Here is a 21049-nt window from a genome sequence, read left to right on the forward strand (position 1 = left end):
AAGTGTTGGCATTTTGGTTCAAATGTAAGCATTTATTTTAGTGGAGACAGCTAACAAGTCCATGCTTCAGGGGAAAACTAACCCACTATGCTGGAGGGGAAGAAAGAGGCAGAAACACTGGTGCTCCTCGGTCCTGTCCCTCTCTAGGCACCCACTGTGGTCCTAACCCCAACTATGTGCTGGGGTGAGGGCGTTCTGCTCCTGCAGTGCCGAAGAGCAGGGCAAAGGGCCCTACGGAGGGGCTGTGTTTTTCTGTCGGCAGATTTCTACCAACTTAGTCTTCACTCTAGGGAAGAACCAGCACCTTGAATTGGAAAAAAGAAGGTATATAATAATGCAGTCTTCGAGTGGAGAGGCAGCATTCAGAGGCTGGAAGTAGCACTGAGGTGGGAGTTGGTCTCCTGTGCCCCTACTCTGGCTCTGCCACCATGAACTTGCATGCCCGTGGGAAGGAGACCTAGTAGCTTGTGCATATATAATGCGAGGGGATTAGATTTGCTGAGCAACAAGGTCCATGAAATCAGATTAGAAATTTAGTGAAATGCCTTTTGTAGGCATTAAATCAGCATTTGTTAAATTGAAATATCTAACAAATGAAGTATATTTTAGAATTAAATGAGAGCACGTAAAGATACTTAGGTGTTACCTGTCATGTCTCAGTATAGGTGTAGGCAGTACGCTTGTCAGGAGCCATCCAAACTCAGCCAGAGTGTGCAGCAGCGGGCCATAATCCGTCTTGATTTCACAGCCCTGTGTGAATAAGCATGAAGCGCAGTCTAATGGCAAAGACAACCAGCTACACCAGTGATTGCAGTAAAGGGTCACGGGTATTATGATAGCGGAGTTCATGCTCCATTAGGTGCAATTTCACCAGGCTGCAGTCTTCCCAGGCTTCATTTTCTGCTGCCTTCTAACCACTGAACCAAATTAGAAACACTGGGGATCAGAATGGAGAGAGGGTTCCATCTGGTTCTCCAAAGCTTGGGTCTTGTCTCCTTGGTCTTGTTTGGGCATCAAACTTGAATGTGTGTGTATGGGAGAATCTGCATTTAACAAAAGCTCCCCAGTTGATTTGGATCTGAGTAGTTTACAGATCATACTCTCAGAAACACTGGTCTAGGGACTGGGAAGTGAGGACAAGAGTGGGGAGTGAAGATCGGGGAGTGAAAGGTGCGACAGTCTTTTCATTGCCTTTTACTCGCTTGGAACTCAGAGCTTTCCCTCTTCCCCCAAATTGTTCTTTTTCTCCTCAATGGAATTTCTAGTTTCCTTGAAAATGGGCTATGTCTTTCTAACCTTTGTAAGGCCGGAAAGGCGAATGTGTCCACGAAAGAGCTTGTCCGTGAGGTGCTCATGCACACAGCACAGTACACCTGAATTCAGTGTGTACACCAAGGGCAGTCCACTCGGTGACAGCTGAATTCAGAGCGCACCACATCAGCAGCAATGTCATCTCTGACTAGGAAGGACAATGCTGTGTCTACATGTTTGGCCTGGTGAGAGAGAGAACACCTTTTGGATATTTTTGCCTTTGAAAGTCAATTCATAAGGTAAATAAAACCAGTCACATTGGTTGCTTGGAGATAAAATACTAGTTACTGACTGAATTTTTTTCACTTTCAACCAGTTGTCATGGCATTGTGTAGAGGATCTCAGTGCCAGGGGACTTTGTTTAGGATTAGAATGGCAAATCTTTGGGAAGCCACTGCCATTGATGTACAGATAATTATTTTGCTATCTTATAACAAAGTTGAACATTGGGTAAAGCAAATCTCCTTTTCACAAATCTGACAGAAACTTGGTTGTTCATGCGTTTGTGATGAACACCGAACACTGCACAGACACGTGTGTGAAGGATACTGCATGTGCTAGGCAATGAAGATCTTTAGCATGTAAAACTAAATATAAAAGAAAAGCTACATTGTCAGAAAACTGCAGTTTACCTCAATAATGGTCCATTGTTCTACCACGATGGCATCATTTCCTTTCCTACTGGAACCTGGAACTCCAGAACCTTCTTCTTCATAGATAAAGAATCCCTCCAAAGATTTAGGCAAATGGTCCCCTGTGAGGAAAAGGATACAATTAAGAAGAGTTGTGAATACTAAGTGTCTCTTAAGATCATCTAAATTCTTAAATAACTCTTGTAGGAAGCTGAAAAAAACCATATCAACTAATAAACACTTGTTTGGGCTGAATCAGTAACATCATTCTTCTCTTTGACGGTTAATTTTTTCTTTTTTTTGCAAAGGTCAAGACAGTTTTATACGTCACTGAATTAAAATCAAACTGTAGACACGAAAACTGCAATACCAAAAACAAGATAAAATAATATCATACAGTGAGAATCAAGTGGATTTCCTAAGCCTAAAAAGCATCTGGAAATGACCTTCACCTTGAAATCCAATTTTGGTTTCCGATCTATATGCTGTATGCATGTTAATTATACCATTAGGAGAAACAACATCAAAAATGTCAATCCTTGAAATTACAGGTGTGATATTAAAACTAACGTGAGGTAAGTACTTCAAAAAATATAAACACAAAACAATTCTTTACCTCAATGGTGCTTTAAAAAAAAAGAAGAATGGTAACAGGAAGATCCTAAACAGAGGTCATTGTCAAAAGAATTCCTGCTGGGAAGGAAGTTTTAAGGGAGGGCCTCTCTGACATTTTCTTGAATGGTTGACAATAACCAGCTGGCCAAAACTAAACTGAGTCTATGGAAGTTCTTTTGTCTTCTATTTTGCAATAGGAGACAATTTTCCCATGGTCATGTGCTGGTTAAACATTTTGGTTTTTATAAAATATAATGTCACATCAAAGTTTCCCTGGTTGAGAGTTATCTGAATAATAACCTACAAAGTTGTCAAATAATCTATTAGACTTAAAGATAAAAAAGACAAAAGTAATTTCAACGTAATTTTCAGTTTTAATTTTTATTAACAGGCTATAAACTTTGAGAAAAATTATCATTATTATCCTTATTTTTTTGGTGAGGAAGTTTGGCCCTAAGCTAACATCCACGCAAATCCTCCTCTATTTTGTATGTGGGACGCCGCCACAGCATGGCTTGAGGACCAGTGTGTAGGTCTGCACCTGGGATTGGAACCCACGAACCTTGGGCCGCCGAAGTGGAGCATGTGAACTCAATCACTACACCACCAGGCCAGTCCCCTATTATTATTATTTTTACATCATTTACAATTAGGGCAGAATATCATGAAGATTTCACGTTGTTCAGAGTGGTTCCCAAAAACCCAGTAAAGTTGAATTTACTAGTTGGAAATAGTTTTCTAATTATAGTATATGTTCCTCTTCCTTTAAATGTACTTGTCCACTGTCACGTCAAGTGACCAGAGGAATTAAATCTTTTTCTGATTGTAAGTTTAGAGCATCATAAGACCACCTCTGAAACTGTATGTTCCTCATATCCTTTTTTAGAATGGGGGTATGAATTTTAAAAATAATTATATACTGTGATAATTATTTATTTAATTATAATCTGCCTCTTATTTACTTTGGGATTGTATAACGCGAGAACCATGGGTTTTGTGGCTCTGTGTCTGCTTTGTTGTTCTCAATATTGAGGGACCCTAGTACTTCTAAACTTCTTTTGGTTTAAAAGATTGAATACGTGGTAGACTCATACAAAGAAATACTACACAGGAATATAAAAGAAAGACTCACTGCTATGCAACCTCTCGGATGAACTTCAGAGATACTATGTCAAGGAAAAGAAGCCAGACAAGAAAGAGTGCGTACTGTATACTCCAACCCATAAGAAGTTCAAGAACAGGCAAAGTTAATCCATGATGATGGAAGTCAGAATAATGCCTGTCCCTGAGGAGGAGAATATTGACTGGGAAGGGCCAACAGAAGGCCTTCTGGGATGCTGGAAATGTTCTCCACCTTTTTTTTTTTTTTTTTTGGCATTTCTTTTTTTTCCCCAGCTTTATGGAGATATAATTGACATATAAGGAATGTTCTGTATCTTGAACATTTGTGCTCTATCCAGCTGTACACATAAGATTAATGCACTCTACTACATGTATGTTATACTTCAATTAAAAAAAAGTCCTTCCTTCTCACTTTGGAGCTCCCCAGTGCCCCTGGCTGGCTTTCTTAGGGCCTGTTCCAGTCCCCAGAGCCAGGAGGGAGTCCTTATATCTCTTGAGAAATTTTCCCTAACAGAAGTGGCAGCTAGGGAGGGTGGCAAGGAAGGTCTCATGGAGAGTGACCATTTGGCTGCTCAGTGTGTTAAATCTTCCAGGTAATGGGGTGAGGTGATAATTCTGAACAATTACTTAATAACTCTCCCCGAACTGAGTTACCTCTTAACATTACATATCCCAGAGCCTCCAGGATGCCTTGGCCCGCTGGTGTGCTGAGAACCGGCTACAGGTGTGCCAAGATACAGGGCGCCCCCTCCTGCCCAGAGCAGCTTTATCCACTTCACCCATGAGCCCTACAGTACTACCATTTTCTTTGTGCGCATAACGTGAAAAAGTTACAAAGCTTTGGCCTGACCTACTGCTTCTCAAATTTTTTTAGTCAAATACCAGCAATAGCAAAGGAAAGTACAGTTGTCATTGAAGGATGGTCTCCAGGTACAGTTTGAAGTGATTAGTGGCAAGCATAAAGTTTCTTTAAAGTCTGTTATATCTTAAAAATCTACGCAGGAGCCCAGCCTGGTGGCGCAGCAGTTAAGTGTGAGCGCTCCCTTTGGTGGTCCGGGGTTCGCTGGTTCGCATCCCGGGCGCCTGCCGACGCACTGCTTGGCAAGCCGTGCTGTGGTGGCGTCCCATATTAAGTAGAGGAAGATGGGCATGGATGTTAGCCCAGGGCCAATCTTCCTCAGCAAAAAAGAGGAGGATTGGCATCAGATGTTAGCTCAAAGCTGATCTGCCTCACAAAAAAAAAAAAAAAAAAATCCATATAAACTTTGCATTCTTTCTGAATATATTCACATTATATAAAAAAGTAATGCGCTCCCCTCTGCACTCTTCCCATTGCCCCATTCTTAAAGTAATACTGACACTCTAGGAAGAGGTTTATCCCGTGAACTTGTGCCCTCCTTGGCACAAGGCTGCATACCCCTCAGGTACTTGGACTCTGATTTGAGAAGCACAAGCTTAAAGGATTCCCAGGGAAAGGTTTACCTCTCTGGACATGTGATCTTACACATTCATTTCAGCTAGACATTACATCGACATTCCAGGAAATGTGAGGAAAGGTGACATTCCATTTAAGTATTTTTGGTCCATGTGTCGTTTTTGGCATTAAACTGCCCAGAGGTAGGCCCAGGACCATCTCTGAGAAGTGGAGGGCATGATCATGTGGAATCTCATTCATGAACATTCTGTCTGCAAAATGAATCTCAGCCTCTCTCTATCTCCACCGTCCTCTCTGTGCATCACTGCAACAGCCTCCCGCTTCCTCTCTGCCCTCTATGATCCATTTCCCGAAATGAGACCAAAGAGGTCCTTTTAAAAATGCAGATCAGGTCATTACTCCCTCTTTAAATCTTCGCTGAATGACTTAGAATAAAAATCCTGGCAGGATGGCAAATTGGTTAAGAGCACACACTCCACCTGGGCGCCTCGCCCCACATTTTCTAATTGCGTGAACTTGGGCACACTATTTAATATCTCTGTGCCTCAGTTTCTTCATCTGTAAAAGGGGAATAATAACACCTACCTCCCAGGGTTGCTGTGGGGATTAAAAGAGTCAATAAACGTAGACTGCTTAGAACAAGGCTGGCACCTGGTAAGCACAAATGCCTGGTCACTCCTGCTGCATTATTTACATTGTGAGACTCTGCCTGGGGTGGCTGCCGCCCACCTCCCCCACCTTGTCTGGAGCCATCCTCTCTTGCATACCCTGCTCCAGTGACACAGACCTTTCCCCAGTTCCTCTTTCCTGCCCTAGGGTTTTTGTACATTTGGGGGTGTTTCCTTTGCCTACAAGAGTCTACCTCTGGCTCTCGCATGCCAGCTCCTTTACAGCCTTCCCATCTCAGTGGGACTGTCACCTTGTCAGACGGGACCTCCTGAGCACCCCTGTAACTGGGTTCTTCCCTGTTACTCTCATTACAATATCCTGTTGGGTAACATCACAACAGTTTTCTCAATTTGGAAATTAGATATATACTGTTTGATACCTGTTACTGCCTGACTGCCTGATGCCACGTGGCTAGGTTTTTGAATAGGGAAGACTTCCATTTTGCTCATCATTGTAAGTGGCTGGGATAGTGCCTGGCAGAAACACGTATGTGAAGTGAATAAATACATGTTTCAATGTCATCACCCTACCCCACTCCTCATTCTGATACCTCTCCTTCGCCAACTCCACGCAAGCATTTTTACAGGGATGAAGAGATTGAAATGAATATCAAGTGAAGTCTGAAAAGAATTCATAAAAAACCAGAATGTAGCCTTAAGATGTGGGTATACTAAAGGTGGGAAGAGACTATGCTCTGAGATGATGGGGCACTTGTAGGCTGGTGAAGTGTGGGAACCTCAAGGGTGTGTGTGTATGTGTGCACGCACATGTGTGTGTTGTACCAGCTGGCAAAGCTGCTCATCTCATCCCGGGTCAGCTGCCCACTGGATTGCTACATGTTCTGGTAGAATAAAGTGCTTTGTCCATGTTGGCTCCATTGGGTAAGCCTCCCGGAGGCTCTCCTGGGTCCATTTGGAGGTTTTCACCCTGCAGTGCCAGCCCCTGGTAAGTGTGCAGTGAATCTGGCTGATGCTCAGCTTGGTGAAGGCCCAGCAATGCTGGAGAAGGTCAGGTGCAGGAGGCCACTGCAGTGAGAACCCGCAGCTGCAAGGAACAGCAAGATGGCCGCTGCGCACTTCCCTGGGGGGCTCTTCAAAGCAGAAAAGGCTTTGGGGGTGGGGAGGGAAAAGGCACTGAAGAGGAATTTCACAGACCTCACAACTTTTCCAGCATGACCCTACCAAAGGAGAAAACTTAAAAAAAATTTTTTCCCCTCTCTGCTTCTGAAAGAAGGTATTTTATAAAATGAGATTTGTAGAGTAAGATATTCAATTCTGAGCAGTGTCTGGATTTGTACTCCTATTCCTCGTGGTGGGCTGACTTCTGACAATATTTTGGAAGAGGATGGAAGCAAGACAAAACAAACTATGCATTGTCCCCAAAGTGCTTTAGATGTCAGGCATCAAACGCCCCGGGACAAAGCCGCTGGTTCAGCCTTGCTTCCTCTGACTTGCCGCTCACAGCGACACAGGCATGGTCACAATTTCCCCTCTGCAGCTTCCCATGTCCTCCCAGGAAAGTCCCGAGTGACGCACCCGGTTGCTGGACCCCACAGACCGCGGTGGCTCGTTAGGGGCTTGGCGTGGCCTGCAGTGTAAAATGTCTGATGAGACCTTCCAGAGCTGCTGAGAGGGGAGAGTCTCCCCTGGGCTCTCTAAATAGCTTCAGAGGCTTTAAGAACAAAAGCCCCACAGAGCCTCTGACTGGCAACTGCTGTGGCTCATTTTATTTTCATCAGGCAAGGCCCAAGGCAGGGATGCCTGAAAGAGATTTGTGAAAGGAGTATTTTTAGTTTTTCCTTCAGCAGTGAGTCACAGACGAAAATTTGAAATGGCTCCAACTTAGACTCTTTGGAGGGAAGAGAAAGAGAAAGGACACAGAGAGAGAATTCTCTGAAGCATAAACTGACCTCTGATGGATGATCATACTGAAAGTACGTAACTGCATGTACCAAGTTGCAGGAAAGAAAACAAGACCAGAAAATGAACTCCGATGGTGGGTGAGGCGGGGGGAGTCACTTTGCACACACTCAATCTGATTAACTTCTCATGATAGAGTTGGAGTATTTTTATCCGCCTTTTATAGGAAACTGAGGCTCAGTGCACTCAACTTGCCCAGATCACACAGCTAATAAATAGAGGACATGAGATTTAAACCCTGGTCTGTCTGATCCTAAAGTCCATGCTCTTCCTACTAGATCTTGCTGTTTCCATAAAAGATCAACTTGGAAGAAGTTTCCAACAACCCAAAATACTGAGAACTATCTATTGAGCAGCTGCTCCGTGCCAAGCACTGTGCAAGGTGCTGCATTTCTGGGGGCTCCAATGGGCTAGATCTGTGCTCTTGGTTGCCAGTTAAAAGGACCTATTGGTCCATGACTCCTGATAATTTAAAATAATCATCTAAAGTCTTTAGTTGTATTAGTTAAAGTATCACTAGGCTGATTTAACGATAATAAGGTATATTGAGATCTCATCTAATGTGCTTTTTCAATTCTTTCCTCTAGCCTCATTGAGTTAGGGTCCCTAAATATCTGGTTTTCATAACCTCCATCCTTCCTAATGCATTTTTCCAGTCTCCTTACTTTCTATTTTTATTTTATTTTAGTATTAATCTCTTTTTAAAAACTTTTTCCCTAGAAAGTCATTTTTGGAAAGTTTTGTTTGTTTTTGTGATAGACATGAATGATTACATACCCCATTGTAACTAAAAGAGGAAGGCTACAGAAAGATGAAAGATAAGGAGAAGGCAGAAATAAACATAGGGTCAATATCATTTTCTGAACCAAAGATGATTTTTCTATACAAAAAAGTATAGAATGAGTCAGGTATAGACTGGAGTACATGGTACGTAGTGTTCAAAATTGGGATAGTGTAATAAATTTGGATAGTAACTGTCAAATGCAATCATAAGCCTCCTGATTGGGCTGTTGTAGTACATCTTATCTGGAAAATCCTACTGGTCGATCACCCAGTGGTTTGTCTATTCCTGACAGTTACAACCCAACAGCAAACATTACATTATACTTCCACCACACAGGATGCGTAAGCTTTTAAATTAAAGCTACATAGCTGTGTACAATTGGAATCTATTTCCTTAGGAATAATATTTGTCCTTTTAGCCATACAACTTGAGAGGCAAAAACATTTCCACCAACTCTGACACAAAGTCAAAATCTTTAGATATCAATATATCATAATATAAAATTTACCTTTAGATGTTTCCCAGCATACAAAAGAATCTATTAAAGACAAGCCTTGTTTATAATAAAATGTAGTTAACTCCAGCCAATCGGCATCAAGTGTACTAATGACAGATCCTTTTCTTGTTACTTTCATTGACAGGATGCCTTCCTGATAGGTCCAGCAGGTTGATTCATCATCAAAAACATTGAAGACTATATACAACTTGTTATCTGAGGATCGGCCTTCAGAAGGAAGAAAAAAGAGGAAAACTATAATTTTATTGAAAATTTTAAATCTTTTTTTATGAATCACGAGCTATTTCAAGCATACAAAGAAGCACAGAGAATAATAAAATGACCCACTACTCAGCTTTATCAAATGTTAACACTGTGCCATGTTGCTTCAGACTTTTTTCAAGGAAATGAAAAATGGATGTAGTTGAGGCTTACTGTGTGGTCTTCCCTAATCCTATTCTCCAGAAACAGTTACTATAATGAATTTGGTGTTTATTATTCTCATGCAAGCTTTTATTCTTTCAATAGACATTTATATACCCATAAATGATACACAGTGATTTGCAGTTTAAAAAACTTTTAAAAATGGTATCGTACTGTATATATCAACCTATAAATTGATTTTCTTCTTCAACATTATGCTTTTGAAATGTAATTAATACATACAGATCTTATTCATTTAGTTTAACTGCTACATAGTATTCCAGTTTACTCTACTCCTGTTGATGGACACATGCATTATTTTCAAGTTTTTGTTATTGCAAACATTACTCATGTCTCCTTGGACAAAGATGTGCGAGTGACTCTAGAATACATGCTTAGATATGGGATTGCTGGGTCAGATCTTCTATTTTACTATAAGTTGGCAAATTCTTAACTTGCGGGGTCTATGGACCCACAACTATGGTTGCGTTTTAGGAAGTCTAACACCACTTATATTACAGACAAAAGTGTTTGGGGTGTGTGTGTTATGTGCATTTTTCTGGGTTGAGTCTCCATGAATTTCACCAGATTCTCCAAGAATTGTTTTGTGCGTGTCTTGCCCGCCACCCTTGCACCCAAAGTTAAGAACCACTGCCGTAGAAAAGTTATTAACAAGTATATGATTTAAAAATAAACTATTTAGAAAGCGGAATCTAGAGATTGGTAATTAAATTAACTGGGCGGCATATTGGATGTAGAACTTAAAGGACTGGAAATAGGTGCCTGATCTAATGAAAGTTACAACGGGAACAAGAAGGAGTTGGGAGGTAGCAGTGAGTGGAAGACAGCGAATAGCTCTCTGACCTCAGCTCCAACAACTCTTGGTCACTCTTACATTCCTAAAGTTTTTACACTGCAGGAAAATCAGGGTGGTTGTTAGCTAGGGAACTGGTGAAAAACGGGAGGGTGCTGGTGAGGATGGGTGAGATGGGAAATGCTCCTGGTTCTTTCTGAAGGAGACTGTGCTGACCATGGTTGAATGGGTCTCTGCCTACGAAGGATGTTGAGCACATCTCAGCACAACCCAGAAAGCCCATGTGTGCAGCTTCAGCACTAACACTGATCAAAGGATCAGTTAATAGCAGCTAACTTAATACAGAGTTTATTCTGCGCCAGGCACTGGGCTAAGTGCTTTGTAGACATCTCTTATCTACTTCTCACAACAACCCCCTTTCCATAAAGAAACTGAGGCTGACTGCAGAGCTCTTAACTCTAAGGTATACAGAGTCTTTGATTTTCTCTAATAGTGGTTTTTAAAGCATACCTGTAAACGTATCAGAAAACTTTGAACAGTCCAAAATACATGAAAAAATACTCTCAATTTCTTGGGAAGACTTGCTAGTTGGCAAAGAAAAATAAAACTATTGTTTAAAGTTATTTTAGGATGCAGGCTCTATTATACTAATTGTTTCATGATGATGCTCATTTTCATATTCTAATTGATGATCAAAGAAAGCCAATTAACTTCAAAGGTGAAAACCATCCACGAAATGGGAAATGCCAAAACTAAAATTCTCACACACTGTTTATGAGGACAAACATAAGTCAGAACAGCTTTCTTTACAGAATCACTGTTTTGGTACATACGCCCAGCCTCCGATTTACAGGGAAGCTGGTGAATGACTAAATGGAAACCAATTTTCAACACATGGTTTCATTATGTGGATGGCATTGAATGACCATGCCAGGGAGAACTATGTGAAAAACTGCCCTACCTTATTTCTGGATGTAATAATCTTTAAAAAATCATGACAAATTTATATTAGTCTATTGAGTCTTTATAATTTTTAGAAATTTACTTTGCTTCATATTTCTAAAAAAACCTCAAAAACTTATTTTTGCTAAATTTAAATTAATATATATTTTACTTCTACTCATCTTGACGATTACCTTCTCCCTTTCTTGTTTTAGAGGAACTGGGGCTGCCGTCTTGTTCCATTTGACACTGTCCACTTTCATGATGAAGTTCTTCCTCAATTCCACTTTCAGATGATTGCCCACTTAATGTTCCTTCATTCCACCCTTTACAGTTTTCATCTGAACTGTGTCTCACATATAGTGTTGATTCTATGTCTCCATCATGGTTGGTTCCATTGCAGAATTTAAGTGGTGGATAATGCTGTGATATGAATCCAACAAATTTCATTCCTCTTTTAGCTGCTACATTAATCTGAGGTTTAAACGGAGATGGTAGAACAAAATGTAAACTTCATTTACATTGATTACTTTATCAATTAACCTTTAGGCTCATCAAGGCAATCCATTAGAAGAAGGAGTAAACTGACCAGTAACTGAAGACCCATTCATAAACAAATTAATAACTTCTAACACAGCACTACTCCTAAGACTGTCACGCTACTATCATAATTTCTTCAAACAGAAATTATGTTTAGAATATATTTTAGAAATTATGTAAACAAGAACCATATTTTTTCCCCAAATGTTACTATTTGGAAAGAACTAATAATTCTATAGCATGATTTTTGCAGACCTCTTAACAATGGTCTTTCCAGTTGAAGCAAAATTTAAAACTATTCCAAGAAATCCTCAAAAATAACATTACCAAATACATCTTAATTAATAAAGAAGAGACGTTAATTTAAAAGAAAAAACATACAGCATTGTTCCTTGATGTGGGTAAAGAAAAATGTTAAAAGACTAATCCTTGACAAATGTGTACGTGTAATGCATAAGCCCAATGCACACTACCACTCTTAGGAAGCTTTCTGATCTGCTCACATCTTGATGCTATTGTTTCCCATCTGAGCCAAATACACATGATCAGATTCAACCCCATCAGTTAAAGACTAGGACTCAGAAGCACATGACATAATGCCAGTGAAATAATTTGAGGCCTTAAGAGTTATTTTCATGCTCAGCACTTTTCCCCTTCTCTGCCCTTGCTTCATTTCTTTGTTCTTTCTGTGTCCAAGTCTTTCTCCTGTGTTAAAATGGTAATTCTTTTGAGGGCAGGATCTGTGACTTATTCATTTTTGTATTGCGATATTTTGTACCTATAGGTGTTCTATAAGTACGTGTTAAATAAGTTAAAATGAAGAAATAGCAACATCTTTTATAGGGTCACTGTTAACATTTAAATTAAATGTTTTAAATGTTACCTGGGAGAGGAAGAAAAAGTTATGACAGAGGTTGCAAATGCAAACGTCTGTAGTCAGAAATGCAATGGAATGAAAAAGCCAGGAAGAACTGAGGCAAAACCTGAGAGCAATGCCCAAGCAAAGCGGGCAATGAGCTCTCAGCTCCGGTCAATGAGGAGGAGAGTTCTGAGGACAGAGGGTGCAGCTGTGTGGAGCTAGTACAAAGGACGATGCAGATGCAATATCATTTACTCCTATAGATTAAGATATTGAGACTGTAATAATGCACGAAACCTTAAAAATAACCTCAAATTGTCCTTCATATCAGGTGTCCTGGGAGAGGAGAGGGAGGTGGTAAGGAGGCATGGCATTCTGCAAGTGGAAAAGGGGAAATTTATTGGCATTGCTTTCTCTAGGTCTTATTAGTTGATTTGGGTGAAAAAGTGCAGAAGGCTTTTTCTACTACTAGAAAGTTTTTTTTTTCTTTTTGGTGAGGAAGATTGGCCCTGAGCTAACATCTGTGCCAATCTTCCTCTATTTTCCATGTGGGATGCTGCCACAGTGTGGCTTGATGAGTGGTGCATAGGTCTGCGCCCGGGAGCCAAACCCGTGAACCCCAGGCCGCTGAAGTGGAGTGCAAGAATTACTTAACCACTAGGCCACTGGGCCGGCCCCCACTAGAAAGTTTTATCCGGAAAAGTCTGGTAACAAATAGAGTATTAATGTCTTTTCCATTTTTTTAAGTTGGAAGATTGATACTTTTTATGTATACTTTAAGATTATTATTTTTATTTAAAAATTCTGGGGAAAACACTTGTAAATCTAATTTTAAAAATAGAACAAACATGATATAATATTAAAATGACAAAATCTAGCTATTCAAGAATCAACTATATAAGGCAGCTGTTCAAAAATAACATTTGACATTCATCTATTGCTCTTGTTCAGACACAGCATAACGTTCAAATATTTCATGTGCTGCATTTCCTGAAGCTTTTCTCTTCATGAAATAACCCCATTACTCTAATTGCTGAAATAACAGTACTTTCCTGTTTAAATAGATGTTTAGCTGTGTCCAGGAAGTCAAATGCAAAACAAGGGCTCCAATGATGATCTATTACGACTAAATTAGTAGTTATATTTTTGTTTTCAAAAGAAATTTTCTGGAGTGAATTTATTCCCAGAAATAAAATTGAAATTTCCCAGAATAGGAGTAGTAAACAGTATGTGTACCTTGTTTATAAAAATCTAGTCTCAAAGACTATTCCCAAAAAACTTTATTGAACGGTGACTTTATACCCAAATGGTAAATATCATTAGCAGCTATAGCTGGCTACACACAAACCAGAGACCATCTTACACCCACAGTCCTTTAAAACTTGGGAACAACAATAGAAACAGAGAACAAGTTTCATAGTTTCTTACTTGAAAAGAAATGCCTTAGGTTTTTTGGCTGTATTCATTTAAATAAAAGCTAAAACCTTACAAATATGTCAATTCAACTAAAAAAACTTTCACCATAAAATCCCATCAATTTAAAATACTTATGAATGTTTAATTTTTTTCTTGCTTTTAATTAATATACATATAGTGTTCAATTTTTCATTTAAGTTTCAATCAAGTTACATTGTATAGACCTTTGTATCTCAACAGTCAATGTAGTTGTCATGTTTAATACCCATAAAGTATTCCATTGTACTAATATTGGCTCCTTCTCAGTTTTCCAATTATTGAGAATTTGGCCCCTTACTCACTGGTGATTAAAATATCTTTGTATAAAAATGACTTCTCCCCTTTTCAATTAATTTCTTGGAATAGCTTCCTAAAGGGGAAATTACTGAGTCACAAAATAAAATGGCACTTATGATTTTAGTTACCAAATTGATAATCAGAAGTACTGTACTAATTTTTTACAATGCCCGTTGCAGTATATGAATGGTTTCTCAAAGCTCTTCCAACACTGGATTTAATACTTTCAATTTAATTTCTTAGTTAATACTGGTGCAGTGTTAATTCTCAGTTTTTATTTACATTAAAAATTATTAGTTAGGTTGAACCTTTTGTCAAATGTGTCTTTATCATTTGTGTTTCCTTTTGTGTTCGCTGTCCACGGATTCTGTCTGTCCATTCCACACTGGGCCTCCCTCTCGCACATTTGTACTCACTTCCTACAGATGCTGAAAACGAAGCTCCCATGGGACACGGTTCTTTCGGCTCTCCCCGATTCTTTTTTTCTCAAGCTTAGTTTTCCTGGTATATAAGTTATATTTATATACTCACACTCAAACTCCTCAATCTATTCACAATCGAATATGTCTACTCTTTCATTTTCTTTAGGATTTTTTATACTTAAAAAAATTACCTCTTGATCTCACTTGCAACGTGTGGAGTCCATTTCTGCAGAACAACCTCTCATGTTTCCAGCAGCACCTATTAAGTAATGGTTGTTCCCCCATTTTACTTCATCAGGTTTGTAATGAAACTTCTTATATGTGTATAAATTTAGTTGTGGCATTTCCATTCTGTTTCATTGGCCTGTATTTCTGTTTTTAACTCTGTACAATTTGGTACATGTGCTTCAATATGTTTTAAATTCTAGTAGAATAAGTCACCTGTCATTTCCCTGCTCTTTTTAAAGTAAGAAAGGAAATTGATGAGGAAGAAATACCAAATATTTCTCAATATCCCATGAAAACACGCATACATTTCGTACCTTTTCTATCAGTTCTTTTGCTCTGTCATTCGTTTGAGTCTCATAAGTTAGAGGACATTCCTCAATCACAAGCCTTGGGCGTCTTTGTCCGCTGGGTGCTGCCGAATGCTTCGGGCTGTAACAGGATTGGAAGCCAGTTGTTGATTTTCAGCTAATATACTCATGTGAAAATAAGTAGGCAACTCACAAATAAGGTCAAGGCAATTATTTTTTTGTTATTTCAAGCCGAATGGTTGTCGTCTTATGTAAAAATACCAGAAAAACACAGTAATTTCTATTAATTTAAATTTCCTCACTTTAAACCTCTATTAATTTAACTTCTAATTTAATATGGAAGAAAAACTTCACGTCTGTCGTTTTAGTAAAAGTTATAGGAAATGATTTTAGATCACTCTTATACCTCATTACTGTACAAATGCAGAACTAAAAATCCTATTTCAATGCAGATAAGCATTATCTTTTTTCTTTTCTTCTTTTCTGATTGTTACCCCTGGCTTATTCTTAGCCTTGTCAGGGCACTGCTAAGTCTATTTGAAGTAATGCTAAAAGAGAAGAAGTAATTTATACGTGGTTTATAAGATTTATAATTAGGACATAAGTGTCACTGCTGTGGGATAAACTGCACATTTACTTAGTACTGCTTGAACTAGTAAATATCTGATGGGCTCCACATCGAGGTGGGAGCTGAAGCCCGTGCTCACCCTCCAGACACGGATAGTAGGCAGTTACTCAGTGTCCCTTAAAGCACATTTGGGATTTTTTTTTTTTTTTTTTTTTTATGTTATAGCTGCACATCCTTCCAATTGCTGCATGTGGGACCCGGCCTCAGCATGGCCAGAAAAGCGGTGCTCCCGTGCGCGCCCAGGATCCGAACCCCGGGCCGCCAGTATCAGAACGCGCGCACTTAACCGCTAAGCCACGGGGCCAGCCCACACTTGGGCTGTTTTAAAGCGCTTTCTTTTTTTCCAGTTTTCCTATTTTCTCCCTTTTCCTCTTATTTCATTTTTCCTTCTCTTCTTAGCCCTTTCAGAGTTAAAGTGATTGATTATTAGTCCCTCACTATAAGGAGAAAATAGTTTTTTACCCTGGTCTTTGAGACGGTTTTGATATAGTTGAAGAGTTGTGTAACAAAATTTAATATGTTAACTGAAGACATTGGTCTGGTTATTTTCATTCTTCATTGGAAGGAGCTACAGTATTTTGAAAACTATCAAACTTACAGGCTAGGCTGGCAAAACGGTTGCAGTGTTGTTTGGGAAAGCAGCTATTAAAAAAAGTTACTAAAATGGATGCCTTTTACATTCTATTTTTTGGAAAAAGCTGATAAGAGGTATATCCAGTTTGTGAGAACTTGGCATGTAGGTCTTTCTGCTGTAAAAGTTTTAGAAGGTAGAGATAGTTTCTGTTGCCACTATTAATAAAACAATCAGCACTGTTCAAAAGAACACTCAGTGAAAGTGGACTCATTGCTCAAGTCAGTGATAGGACTTGTAGCTAACTGCGAGCCCCTCTGCTACGGAAGTTGCTAGGAGCTTCCAGGTGCTTCTGGAGTCTGTTTTCCATTCCCCTTTTTCACTGACGTCCTCACCTAGGGCCTGTTGTCTGCAGTGAGCTGAAATCAATGAGGAGCTTTAAGGAAGGAGGTATAAGTTTCCTTTTCTCAATCCGGGTTCAATTGCTGAAAAATGTGCCCGAAACCCAAACCCCTAATTATCCTTTATTCTCCATCACTTTGTTCAAACTGTCTTTTCTTTTAGCCAAAGAAAACTGTCACTCTTAACAGCTTCTCACCACGACTGTTTTCTGAGCACCAGGCTTACCTTAATTTCAAGCGCGACAGCACCACCCTGTATAGGTAACTGGCAGGTAGGTGTTTTCGCTGCCCCACAGGTTGTATAACAGGATGAATAGCCCCAACAATATACCCTTTAAGATAGTAGTCTTCCACTTTTGTTACTATATCCAGAATTGAATTTATCTTGATGACTTCTGGGTTTGGCAAAGCTGAAATATCAAATGCAAAGAGCAATTTGCACATTCATAAAATTGCATCATACATTATTTCTAACTAGGTGTGATACTACTAATGAATAGTAATAGCCATCTGATTTCATGTCAAATAAAGTTACACTAACATGTATTATATATTTTTTAAATTAATTTCAGAAAAAAGCTAAAATAACCTTATGTGCTGGTAGATACATATTATTACCAATATGTCTTAAAGTAGAAATACAATACCTTATATATATATATTTTTTTTTCAATTAAGGCAGCTTTATCTTTTAGGATTTCATTTGAGTAACGATATTTCCATTAATAGATATTGAAGACATACATAAGAGAAACAATTTTAAGTTGAAGGGCCAATTGTTTTTATGATTCTGAAGAAGATGAGATGCGTAATTTCTTAAGAATACCATTCATTAAAGTCTAAAAATTAAAAATGGCAGAAATGGTATTTGTTAAGCAAGAATTGTCAAGTGCTGTCTTATTTCCAATTACACTTCAAAAGCACTGTGTTCTAAGTTTCTCTGGGAGACTAAAAATATGATTTGTTATGGCACTTATTTATGCTTGAGTAAAGAAACTGAAAAAGTAAAGGTGCCCAGAAGTTCTTTTTAATAAGAATTCTAAATGTAGAAGAAATTTAAATGCAAAATTGATATGCAATTGACCCATTCCTTGGGCAAATCTGTAGAAACTATGGAATAGTACAGTCTGTACAGTCTTTGGTAAAAGGAAAAGGGTGTGTTATTTGGGAAAATGTTCTTAATGTTCCAGCAGTATTAATTTAAAAAACAACTTTATTTTCTGTAACAATATGTCTCATTTTCTGGAAAACAATCAAGAATTAATATCTAAAAATAGACCTGCCAATTTGATTATCCTTTGAGTAACAAAACATGTGACATTAACTCCAGGTGTGGGCATTGCTGGCTGTCGGCCTTCGGTCAGTGTGGTCGGCAGTGTCCGGCAAGCGCTGCGGCTAATTGCCTGAACACAGGAAGGAGGTTAAGAAGCAGACAAGGAAGAAGGGTCAGAGGAAGTCCCCACCTCCTCTTACATTAATGGAACAGAAATCCACCATCTGTGGGTACTCATGCCAGCTTCTCAAAGGAAAATAAAGGGCTCAATAGGAAAGTTGTATAAACCAAGATGAATCCATTTCCTCAAATTTTCATCCTCTTTTGTATTTAGGTTAATCTATTTACAATGTATTTTCTTCATCATTATGAACAGGAATAAAAACAAGAGAAGGATCCTGGACTTTGAAGAAACAGCTGTGTTTCATTGCAAAACAGGCCAGTTCTGCCTGGTTGTGTGGCAATCCCTCTGGGATTCATTTGGTTTTACTTTTTTTAGTATTTTAACTACCAATCCTGATTTCCAAACAAAGGAACTAAAAAACTATAAAATAGAATAAACCGCTAAGACTAAAGAATGAAAATTTTAAAGAAATTCCAGTCTTTTAATGGATCTCATTGCTTATTGGAGAAAATGGAAATGCTTTAGCATGATACAGAAGAATCTTCAAAGTCTGGCCTCTGCCTACTTATTCAGTCTTTGCTCTTGGCATCCTTTTCTTGTACATCTTGCTTCCGCAGGCCTGGACTACTGGAGTTCCTGAACCTGGTATGCTGTTTCATGCCACCAGGCCTTCATTTCCTTCCCTGCTCCCCGAGCCTGAGTTAATCACGTCTTCCTCTGTGCTTTGCATTCTACTAGTTCCCTTATAGCACTGTATTACAGTTACCTGTTTATATATATAGTTTGCCTCCACTGTTAGACTGAGAATTCCTGAAGGGCAAGAAACTTACCTTATTTCTCTTTCTATGCCTAGCATTTTCCTTAGGTCATTGTGTTTAGTTGAAAATTCTGTTTATAGGAGAACTAAGAGGCAAAATTATTGCATAAAGGAGGGAAAGCCATCAAGGTTAGCTAGGAGAAATAAAAAAAGTTAGGTTAGTAATCGAAGACCAATTGTACAGGTCCTCTAGGCCTTGTAGGAGGGAGACACAATAGGGAAAGAACACACAGGCAGTGTTGTGGAATTGTTACTCTTTTGATCATAAAAGTGAAGGTGGTCAAGAACCGAGTGAGAATCCAACCAGGTAGAGTTAAAGGTCATATTCACTTCAGAAGGCCCGAGCTTCAGCCCTCACTTTAAGTTCCCTAAGTTAATGACGTTACAATGAGAAAAACCACATAAAAAATGAGGTAAAAAGTAATGAGAGGTGGTGCTACATTGGGTGTAATTAGCTCCACCTGGGTGTAAAATCTGGAGAGAAATTTGGGAGAGGACTGTATCACAGGCAAAGAATGAGCTTGTGGCCTTGGGAGAGCTTCTGGATCCTGCTGGCCTTGCTTCTCTTGCTGACTTGGTTGGAGTCACGTTAGGTCCTGTGCTGTCTCACCTAGTCTACTCTGGCACCATTGCTTGGAAGGACACCTCAGAAATCAAGAGCTCAGGGTTGGGAAAAGTCCCCTCTCCTAGAGCCCTGGGTTAGAGTTTAGAGCAATTTAGGCAGCCTGGTGCTCTGTCCTCTGTGATCTTGCCACCATCCCAGAGAGTGGAGTAGTGCAGCAGCCAACACACAAAAGGCACTTACTGAGCTCAAAGAGGCACTTAAATTGTTATTAAACACAGAATATTTGAAAATATTTAAATTATTTTGTATTTTCACCAGATGATCAGCAGTTAGTAAGTCATACTATTCGACTATTTTAGTTCTATTCTACCGCCTTCATCATTAAAGATTATATGTTATCTGGAGATGGATAGTGGTGGTGGTTGCACAGCAATGTGTATGTTCTTAATGCCACTGAACTATACACTTAAAAATGGTGAAGATGGTTAAGACGGTAAATTTTATGTTATGTATATTTTACCACAATAAAAAAGGTTATATGTCAAAGATAATATATATTATATATGTACATATTTAAATATATAATACATATTTATTTTAATAGTGGTAAAAGACACATAAAATTTACCATTTTAACCATTTTTACGTGTATAGTTTAGTAGTGTTAAGTATATTCACATTGTTGTGCACCAGATCTCCAGAACTTTTTCATCATGCAAAATTAAAACTCTATACCCATTAAATGTCTCATTTCCTCCTCTTCCTAGCCCTTGGCAACTACCATTCTATTTTCTGTTTCTAAGAGTTTAACTACTTTAGATACTTCATATCAGCAGAATCATACAGTATTTGTCTTTTTGTGACTGGTTTATTTCACTTAGCATAATGTCCTCACAGTTCATCCATGTTGTAGAATGTGACAGGATTTCCTTCTTTTTTAAGGCTGAATAAGATTCCATTGTATGTATATACCACATTTTGTTTATCCATTCATCCATCAATGGACGAGTTGATTTGAGTTGATTCCACTTCTTGGCTATTGTGAATAGTGCTGCTATGAACATGGATGTGCAAGTATCTCTTTGAGATCCTGCTTTCAATTCTTTTGGATATATACCCAGAAGTGTGATTGCTGGATTATATGGTAATTCTATTTTTAATTATTTGAGGAATGGCCATATTGTTTTCCATAGTGTCTACATTCCCACCAACAATGCACAAGTGTTCCAATTTCTCTTCATCCTTGCCAACACTTTTCTGTTTTTTTTTTTTTTTTTTTTTTTGCTGGGAAAGATTTGCCCTGAGCTAACATCTGTTGCCAATCATCCACTGTTTTTTGTTTTCCTCCCCAAAGCTGCAGTACATAGTTGTATATTCTACTTGTAGGTCCTTTTAGTTC

At 38.9% G+C, this 21049-nt stretch overlaps 1 protein-coding gene and 1 long non-coding RNA gene across 2 annotated transcripts in view; one reads left to right on the plus strand and one right to left on the minus strand.

Annotated features, from left to right (window-relative positions):
- The window catches only part of RFTN2 (raftlin family member 2), a 69147-nt gene that overhangs the window by 34021 nt on the left and 14077 nt on the right, over positions 1-21049 (minus strand). The window contains exons 2-7 of the mRNA XM_087435547.1: positions 17098-17281; positions 15278-15392; positions 11357-11636; positions 8996-9211; positions 1944-2065; positions 647-750 (exon numbers count right to left, since the gene is read on the minus strand). Coding sequence (XP_087291673.1) covers positions 647-750; positions 1944-2065; positions 8996-9211; positions 11357-11636; positions 15278-15392; positions 17098-17281 — 1021 coding nt within the window. The remainder of the gene's footprint in view (positions 1-646; positions 751-1943; positions 2066-8995; positions 9212-11356; positions 11637-15277; positions 15393-17097; positions 17282-21049) is intronic.
- Positions 2226-9617, plus strand: LOC147916341 (uncharacterized). Its single transcript, XR_015553247.1, has 2 exons — positions 2226-2518; positions 9129-9617. It is a non-coding gene; the product is annotated as an uncharacterized LOC147916341 (long non-coding RNA).

The sequence above is a fragment of the Ceratotherium simum genome, chromosome 9, assembly GCF_057802395.1.
Source record: "Ceratotherium simum simum isolate JZ-2026a chromosome 9, ASM5780239v1, whole genome shotgun sequence".
NCBI lineage: Eukaryota > Metazoa > Chordata > Mammalia > Perissodactyla > Rhinocerotidae > Ceratotherium > Ceratotherium simum.